A 10,350-nucleotide genomic window follows, 5' to 3' on the forward strand; every position below is an offset into this window, starting at 1 on the left:
AAAGACATTTTTGAACGATCATGAATAAAGGACTGTAAGCCATGTACAACCCCCTCCCTTAGTTGACTTAGAATATAAATTTGCAGGAAAAGAGGAAAAACATATTGATAACCTAGCAGCGTGTTGCAGTTCCGTAGGTGCTTTGTAATACCTAACATTCACTAGGTCAGACATATCTTATGTAGTACAATAAATGTGTTTGTTTATGCATGACCATCATGAGCCACACCTTCAATCTTTGAAGAGAATAATCAGTTACAAGGAAGCAAGTCACATGGTCTGCAACTCTTACATAATCAAAAGATGATAATGATTGCATATTAAGATGATGGTTGTACATTGATGAGAAGATCAACATCCGGCTACTGCATCTACTTAGGAGACAATCTAGTTTTTTGGTCAGTGAAAAGGTAACCAAGAGTTTCTCGCTCAACCGATGAACCTGAGTATAAAGGTTTCGATATTTGTTATATGCTGGCTTTGGAACTTACTACCAGAGATGTACGGGAAAAGTTCCAATTTCGACCCCCAACAATTTAGGTCGTGCCAAATACGACCCGAACAATTGATCAGTACCAAATACGACCTCAACTCAATCATAATTCGGAAAAAAAAACTACTCAAACTTCTTAAAACGTGCTTAAATCTACATTGACTCTAACAAAAGTTAGTCAATCGTTTACAAATAAAACGACGTTGTTTTGATATACGAGGAAAAGTGCCAATTTTGACCCCAACACTTTCTCAGTCGTGCCAAATAGGACCGGAAAAATGGTCAATGCCAAAACTGACCTCAACTTAATTAAAATTTAAGAAAAACTACATGAACTTCTTAAAACATGCATAAATCTACATTGATTCTAAAAAAAGTTAGTCAACCGTTAACAAGAAAAGATGACGTCGTTTTGACATATATTATATATATGTTAAAAGAAAAATATGTTCATTCCAGAACTCAACTGTGTTGTGATACCTTTTTAAAGCGGCACACTAACAACTAGACAAAAGGGGAAATTACATGTTTACCACTTTCATGCTACCACTTTTCATTTTTACCACAACTAAAGGCACATTTTCAAAAATACTTTCTTCATTAAATGGCAAAAACTCTTGTGCCAATGATTTTTATATATAATAAATAAATATTTAAATAAATAAATATTTAAATAAATAAAAATCTAAAAAAATAAAAAATATTTTTTTTAATTTCTTTCGAATTATACTATTTCGAAATTCAAACCCTAAACCCTAAAACTCAACTCTAAACCCTAAACCATCAATCCTAAACTTTTTTTTTAATACGAACCCTAAACCCTAAACCATCAATCTTAAACCCTATTATTTTTAAGTATGAACCCTAAACCCTGAAACATCAACTCTAAACCCTAAACTCCGAAACATCAACTCTAAACCCTAAACCCTAAACCTTCAACTCTAAACCCTAAAACATCAGCTCTAAACCCTAAATCCTAAACTTCAACTCTAAACCCAAAAACCATCAACACTAAACCCTAAACTATCAACAGTAAACCTAAACCCTAAAAAGTAAACTCCAAACCCTAAACCCTAAAAAATTAACCTTAAACCCTAAAACATCAACTCTAAACCCTAAATCCTAAACTTTCAACTCTAAACCCTAAACTCTAAAACCCTAGAGTTGATGTTTTAGGGTTTAGATTTGAAGGTTTAGGGTTTTAAGGTTTAGGGTTCGAATTTCAGAAAAATATAATGTTTAGGGGTTAGGATTTACATTTAAGGTTTTGAGTTGATGTTTTAGGGTTTAGATTTGAAGGTTTAGAGTTTAGGGTTTACAGTTGATGTTTCGGAGTTTAGTGTTTAGAGTTGATGTTTCATAGTTTAGGGTTTAGAGTTGATGATTTAGGGTTTAAAGTTGATGTTTTAAGTTTAGATTTAGGGTTTTTAGGGTTTAGATTTGAAGGTTTAGGGTTTAGGGTTGATGTTTCGGGGTTTAGAGTTGATGTTTCATGGTTTAGGGTTTAGAGTTAATGATTTAGGGTTTAGAGTTAATATTTTACGTTTAGATTACCATATGTTTTTTTTTTAAGTTAATCAAAAGGTTATAAATGTCTTTTACCATTCATTAAATATGAGGATAAAAGTGGTTAGTGTAAACATGAAAAGTGGTACTTTGAAAATGGTATTTTTGACAATTTCCCTAGATAAAAGTAATTTTTTGAAATATTATTACAAATTTTAAATTAAATAAACTATTATTCTTCTTCATCATATCCAATTTAAAATTTTGGTGATAATTTTTTCTGATTTATACAAATACATTAACATGTTTATTATTTATCATATCTTTAAACTTATATCTTACTAAAATATAAATAATAAAATATTTATTATTATACGATCTTAAATATACTTAAAACTTTGAATTTATTTATAAAATTTTTTTATATAAAATATTTTTAATTTAAGTGGAAATTTTTTTAATTTTCAAAGTTAATATTGTATATTTTTGATATTTGTTCAAAAATGCTAAGAAGCCTTTTACCTTTCTTTCACTAAGATATTTTGTACAAAATATTAGACATATTAAACAATAACTAAAATATATAAAAGCAATCACGAAAGTTTTAAATTGGATAAGATAAAGAAGAATATTAGTTTATATAATGGGAAATTTCAGTTTTGTAATAACATTTCAAAAAGTTACTTTTGTCTACTTGCTAGTATGCCCCTTTAAAAGGATATCCCGGCACGGGTTTGAGTCCCGAAATGAACATATTTTTAAAATATATATATATATATATATATATCAAAACGACATTGTATTTTCTTGTTAATGGTTGACTAACTTCTGTTAGAATTAATGTAGATTTATGCACGTTTTAAAAAGTTCAAGTAGTTTTTTTTAAATTATGATTAAGTTGAGGTCGGTTTTGGCACTGACCATTTGTTCAGATCCTATTTGGCACGATTGAGAGTGTTGGGGTCAAAATTGGTATTTTTCCTCTTATATTAGAACGACATCGTTTTATCTTAGTAATGGTTGAATACCTTCTGTTAGAGTCAATGTAGATTTAGTCACGTTTTAAAAAGTTTGTGTAGTTTTTTTTTTGAATTATAATTGATTTGAAGTCTTATTTAGCACTGATCAATTGTTCACGACTGAAATTGTTGGGATTAAATTGGCACTTTTGTCATGTCAAACAAGCTACATTAGTCTATTGTAATAACATTGGCGTTGTATACTTGTCCGTAATACCAACAGATAAAACAGATTGAAATTGACATCCACTTTGTTAGGAAAAAGGTGAAAATGGAACATGTTTGGGTTCATCACATCTTTGCTTCATTGATCTACGTAGACATCTCTACTAAAGGGTTTATATATTATTTATTTCTAAGTTTTGGTACCAGTTTAGGTGTGTTAAACCTCAACCTTTTGGTACCAGTTTAGGTGTGTTAAACCTCAACCTAGAACTGCGAAAATGTAATAGACTCCAATAATATTTTTTTTTAGTAATTAGAGCATTCGATTAGCACATCCCAAATATTGTGGAACAAATTGTATTATATATTTTCAGTAAATATAGTAAAACCTTTCAAAAGAAAACATTTTATGAGGTGATTGATTAGGTTGTAAATACTTTATTTAGTCTACATCCTTTAGAATGGCAATTATACTTTGAATTAATTTCTAAAGCTACAACCAAAAAATAAAATGGTTATAATCCCCTATTTACTAAAGAATATTTTATATATTGTAAGAAAAATATACAGCTATAGCAGATATATCTACAACAGACATTATACATACAAAATTTTACAATACATAATTTAAATCTACATCTCAACCAATCACCCCTACTACTTTCACACAAACAAATTTTACGTCTAAGCATTTATGTGATTTGGATAATATGTCAACGTACATATCATGATCTCATTTAATATAAATGTTCTATCTAAGACTTGGCACATAGACTTTGAGAAACTCTTTGCTTAGGTTATGATTTTGATTCGTAGAATATGGGTTCGAATTTTGGATTTTTTTTCATATTCACTTTAAAACACTTTCCAAATGATAATTAATTTCAGTAAGGAGAGAAAAACATTACAGTGAGGAGAAACATATTCACTTAAACAAATCCACAAAGCACCGAAGAGAATAACATTACAGCAAGGAGAGGCAAGCTACAAGCGTGTGAATTTCAAGTTCATAAATGTTCAGACCACTTACCTGTTTCTTGTTTGCCCAACGACTTCCAAGTCCCCACTCTTTCTCGTTTCCTTGCTCCATCCCATTTACTTTCCAGTTTATACGATCTTCGGTTTCATATTATACACGAAAATTCAAATTAAATTTTGTTGAATGTTAATTTTGATCTATACATTGAGTTATCATTTATACCCGTAACAAGTTAAAACTAAACTTTTGTAGGTTAACCAAAAAAAGAAGACTACACTTTGTAGATATCATCATGACAGGTAAAATCTAGGAAGATCTAGTAAGGAACCATTCAGAACCAAACCGGTCAGAAACCGTGTCTCTCTCATGATGCACATTCATCAAGAATCTGAAAAAAAAAAGATAAATATCAAAATTGATTAAATTGAGTCAGAAGATAACCAACACAAGATCATGATCGGCTATATTTCGTGCCACGATCACTGATATTCTGTCCACAAGTTTCCTTCTTTTAGATTTTAATTAGTTGTCGACAATACTTCGAAGTTGGTTCGATGTTGCTGTCCGAATGTATTGGCCCCGTCCCTACGTTGCCTTTCGAACAGCTTATGTATGATTAATGCTTCAACGAAAAGACAATGAGACATATCCAGCAAATTAGGGTTGCTCTTGTTTGAGTGGTTTAAGCCCCACGAATATGTAATTAGAACACAAAATTATAACCAGAATCTCGTGAGATTCGGAGTAATCGTGAATTTAAAACGAGTCATGTCAATATTTCAAATCACTCGACATTTTGTGGGTTTTCAGTTTTGTTTGCACTAAATGAACTTGAAAACAACATTTTAGTTCTATTACATACAGCTGAATTTTCTTTTGGAGACCTGATGTCTGAAACAATGCTAAAGAAATTAGAAAGTAAGATGTTACGTCCATAGTTTATAAAAATCATGTACATATGATATAAATAAAAGAGAGAAGGTGGGGAGATAAGACTAAGATAGTGATGAGTCGAAAAGGGAACAAAGACTTTAATAATTTAAAGACCCAACTTTTTTGAGACCCCCACGAATGCGATTTGCAAAAGACATGACTCTTTGGAGTCTAGCTTGTGTTTGCATCACAAGACAAGTTGTATGTTCAACACCATTCCTCTTCTCATTTTTAATTAACTAATTTTCTACTAAACATAGCATTTCTAAATATACGTATATATATTTATAAAAAAATCACTTCATAGTGGGATCTAAACTATTCTCTCTTGCAATTTACAAAAAAAAAAAAACGAGTATCCACTCGCGCATGCTTCTTTTAATTAGTGAGTAAATACATTGCATGAGTGCATAACATAACTGAAATAATACATGAAACTCTGACAGTCATAGCCTCTGAAATATACATAAGAAGAGAGTTAGAGAGACTACGTATCTTGCATTTAAGTATTTAATTATCTAAACTTTGGGATACTGGAGGAGTCAAGAACGTAGAAGGAATCTTAATATCAAACGTAGGAAACACATATATTTAATATTGGTAAATTCATTGAATGAAGCCTAACCTAAACATCAAAAGCATGCATGCATGCGGATTAGAAGCTAAATGAACATAGTTACGCGTAAACTATGGGGGAAATTAAAATTACCACTTTGGTTCATACTTTTAGGTTCTACGATTCAATGTATATATAGAACGTGGAGCCTCTCCTCATAACCCAGTTTTAAGGAAAATCATTTATGAATAAAAGAGACAAATGTATAAGAAGCACATGGCTTTACCATTCCTCTATCAATTACCAGCTCATTTCCCTTATCCACATGGGTCTCTCTCCTTATTCTCCATTAATCTAAATTATTAACATTTTCCAAGTCACACTATACAAACGGCGGTGCAAATTATGATAGAGGATAATTTTCCCATGATACTAATTAAAACTAAACACTCAAAAATAATGTAATGAATAATATCGGTACAATCTTAGATTTTAGACATAAAGTAAAACATATCAATACGCGCAATTGATAAATGTGAACGATCGAGATCGGCAACAACTGCACTTGTATGCAACTTCAAAAAGTTGATGATCTAGAAGAGGACTTGTCGACATTTTTTTATTGAACTTCTAGGAAAAAAATGGTTTTAGCCCAATTATACTCCAAAATAGGGTAAAAGTAGTGTATATATTGCTCTACTTTAACCAAAAGTAGCATTTTACTCTAATTCCTACTTTTCTCTTTCCTCCGTCTATATTTAGGAACAACTATCTTGAATTTTTCAAAACAACACTAACTAATACAAATCAGCCTACTGATTATCAACACTCGTAAAAACTATATAAACTTTTAAAAGATGCAAACACACAAGAAACACTTAATAAAGTAATATCATAATACTTTTTATGTTTGCTTTATTTCCGGGTCGGCCGATAGACATCCAATTCGCAATCATCATTTTTTTAATCTCCTTTCTTTGGTCCTTTATAATAATAGTATATCCTTTGTAAAAGAAGTGTAAAGACATCGACGGCAAAGAGGTAGCGTAAGCAAAGTTGGCGGAGGCAAATAAGGAGCGTGGAATAAAGAAAGAGTCGAGTCCACATGGGCGGCCATAGCGTTTGTGTCCCACCTTTGTCCCCTTGCCTCTTTCTTGCCTTTCATGCTCCCGACAACATCTCTCTCTCTTCCTTTAACCCTAACTTCTATGCATCTTCTCCCTCCTGTATATATCTCTCTTTCTCTAAACCCATCATCAACCAAACTCACAAACAAGAACAAGAAGAACAAGGATTCTGCTTTGGATATATTACACAGAGACATATAGAGAGAGAGGTGTCTTGATCTTGAAAAAAAATGGCTTACGAGAAAGTCAATGAGCTTAACCTTAAGGACACAGAGCTTCGTCTTGGATTACCCGGAACGGAGCAAGATAAGGAAGAACAAGAGGTTTCTTGCGTTAGAAGCAACAAGCGTCAACTACAGAGCGATAACGAGGAAGAATCTACACTTCCTACGAAGTAAGTGAAGATTTGAGTTTCAATCTATTGTTTAAAATTATCTATGAATTATTGTACTGATGATGATTCTTTGCTAATTTACAGAACTCAAATCGTTGGTTGGCCTCCGGTGAGATCTTACCGTAAAAACAACAACAGTGTGAGCTATGTGAAAGTGAGTATGGATGGAGCTCCATACCTTAGGAAAATAGATCTCAAGACATACAAAAACTATCCAGAGCTTCTCAAGGCATTAGAGAACCTGTTCAAGTTCACGATCGGTGAATACAACGAAAGAGAAGGATACAAAGGATCTGGAGTTGTACCAACGTACGAGGATAAAGATGGAGATTGGATGTTGGTTGGTGATGTTCCATGGGATATGTTCTCTTCCTCTTGTAAGAGACTCAGGATCATGAAAGGATCTGATGCTCTTGCTTTGGACTCGGCCTTATGATGATGATGATGATGATGATGAAAGCTTTTGATGGATGAAACCCTTTTTGATTTGATTCTGATCGGAGTTTGAGTAGTTGACCACACCAAAAACAGAACATGTCAGGGTTTTGTTCGATGAGATAGATCCATCTTCAAGGGGTTTTCTTTTTGTTTTGTTTGATCCTTGTTTTTAGATTTGCAGCTTGTTGTAAAGATAGATGAAATTTTTGTACAATACGGACATATACACAATATAGATGCGTATGTAGCAATGTTTTGACGAAAAGAGTCTTTAATTTCATAGTGATATCTACAATAATTTACAATAAAGAACCTCATAGTATTCTTTAGGAGAGGGCAAAATAAGGGTTTGGATTCGATCAGGAAATTTTGGATATTTGTAACTCCAACAAAAAAAAATACTTACATTCAATTATAGTTAAAAACTGAAAAAATTATAATTACTAAAATTTTAGAAGATATATGTGTTTATTATATTTATATGAAAGTTTGATATATTTTCGCTAAATTATTTATTTATTTATTTATTAAAAATTAAAATTAAAATTAAATTACATTTTATTTCGTAATGAACATTATTATAATATGTCAAATTTTGAATTTTTTAATAAAAAGTATTTTTACATTTAAAAAAGATTAATCAAGAAACAGGTCTGATAAGAGTTTCCAAAGCCCAATTGACTTGAGTCCATTGATTTTGGTTATGTGCTATGACGGGGCAAATCTAGCCCATTTAAATTATGGGTGCAATATTGATAGAGAAACATAAAAATACATTAGACAAGGATCGAACCTAAGAAACTGAGGGTGCACATACTTCTTTTTACCATATAAGCTAACCAAATTTTGATGTTTCTACGTGTAAAATACTAAATTTTAAAATAATTGTGGGTGCACATGTCCCCTCATCCTTTAACTTGGCTTCGCCAGGTGTTTCCACCTTCGATGATCAGATAAGTGGAGAAGGTGAAATCTACATAAAGCTTGAATGAATTGGTACATTTGATATAGCAACGAAATTATACATAGTATTAATTTAATTTATTTTACTTCGTAAGTCAAGCTAGGCAAGATTGTTTTGCGTGAAATTTCGACAGGAAGACACTTGTTTCCAGTTAATTGGGAAATAATTAATAACTAGAATAAGACATGCGCTAGTGCGCATAATGATTTTGTTTGTATATATTATCAACAATTCTTTTTATATATTTGTTTATTTTGTTAATGCATATACAATATTTTTTGCTAATATTATATAATTTCTTTCTGATAGATCGGATTAATTTTTATTAAAAGTTGTGGAACTAAATTATAATTAATATATCATAGGTTGATTGGATTTAAATAAATTGTGACACAAAAACCTTATTTTTTTCACCGGACACATTATTGAAAAAAATGAATAGTAATGTTTCCACAGTTGAATTGTTTTGACATTGATCTTCCATATGGTTTTGACATGTTTCAATCAACAATCAAATTAATACATGTCATTTTCATGATTTTAGTCGTATGGTTAAGTAAAACTTACATTTTTGTAATTTAAATTCGTTTTAAAAAAAATTCAGAATATAACATATAAGAAAAAATCTAACATATAAGAAAAAATCTAACATATAAGAAAAATATAACATATAAGATTTCCTCATTTTTGTAAATTAAAGTCGTTTTAAAAAAAAATTAAATTATAACATATAAGGTTTCCTCATTTTTGTAATTTAAAGTCATTTTAAAAAATTTAAAATATAACATATAAGTAAAAAACTAGTTTTTTAATTATATGGTTAATGTGATTATTTTAATTTTTTTAATAATATAAAATTTAAAAAAAAATGAAGAATGATGCAAAAATTGTTATAAATTTTTTATTATTCATAGTCATTAACTGTCATATATATGTTAATACTATTAGGTAATTTCGTAGTTTTTATTTAAAGAAATAATACATGTTTCTTATATTTTGAGTTAATATAATGTTTCTTAATAACTGGATTTGAACCAACATTTTTTCAATTAATTCTTAAGCTGTCATGTAAACTAAATTGTCATCCTAATTAAGTGACACCTAAACAGTGTCTCTTTTTAATTAGTACAAACTTAATGTTATAATTTTTTTAATAGTCCTCAATTAATATATAGGGATTCATATAATCATATTTAACATGTTTAATGAGGGGTCGTACATATTTATAATATATTTTTTTCTTTATTCCTATCTTAGCTTAACTGGTCATGCATGTTTCGTATGTTTTTGATACTGCTAGTACATTCAAGTCTAGTTTTGTATAATCTAAGTCTGTAATCTAATTTTCAACAGTGGTGATATATATATTAATGGGAAAATTAGGGCACGAATAATTAAGAATTGCAATTCTATACTAAGAAAAATGAGTTGAAAACATGTTTTGAAAGTTTAATCCTGCCAGTTAAAACATTTTGAGGCACCTTTTTCTTAATATTTGCAAATCTAATGTCTTAACTTTTTATCATATTCATTACTGCATTTTGCCGCGTGCCAATTAACATAAGTGCACGCTACTACAATCGAATGGTATATCGATGCAGTATTGTATGATTGAATCCATAAAAAACTAGTGGTATATAACAATAAGAATACACAAACTTTCCTAATCTAAGCAAATAAGAAGATGGATGATTTGTAACAATCTAAGATCTTAAAAATCTAAACAAGAAGATCTCAAATCCAATCAAAAAATAAGTGCAAGAACTTTCAATCAAA

At 30.3% G+C, this 10,350-nt stretch overlaps 1 protein-coding gene across 1 annotated transcript; it reads left to right on the forward strand.

Moving 5' to 3' along the window:
• The first annotated feature begins 6,535 nt into the window (after positions 1 to 6,535).
• Positions 6,536 to 7,892, forward strand: LOC103834036 (auxin-responsive protein IAA2). The gene is made up of 2 exons (XM_009110097.3): positions 6,536 to 7,172; positions 7,257 to 7,892. The coding sequence occupies exons 1-2, from the start codon at positions 7,009 to 7,011 to the stop codon at positions 7,606 to 7,608; spliced, it is 516 nt and encodes a 171-aa protein (XP_009108345.1). The 5' UTR covers positions 6,536 to 7,008; the 3' UTR covers positions 7,609 to 7,892.
• Positions 7,893 to 10,350: the final 2,458 nt, after the last annotated feature.

Source organism: Brassica rapa, chromosome A01 (genome assembly GCF_000309985.2).
Source record: "Brassica rapa cultivar Chiifu-401-42 chromosome A01, CAAS_Brap_v3.01, whole genome shotgun sequence".
NCBI classification, from domain to species: Eukaryota; Viridiplantae; Streptophyta; class Magnoliopsida; order Brassicales; family Brassicaceae; genus Brassica; species Brassica rapa.

What these genes read in the sequence shown, in the direction of transcription:
- LOC103834036 (XM_009110097.3), top strand. Translation starts at nt 7,009, where the DNA reads ATGGCTTACGAGAAAGTCAATGAGCTTAACCTTAAGGACACAGAGCTT. An exon ending in GAATCTACACTTCCTACGAA is followed by an intron (nt 7,173 to 7,256) that starts GTAAGTGAAGAT and finishes GCTAATTTACAG; the next exon opens with AACTCAAATCGTTGGTTGGC.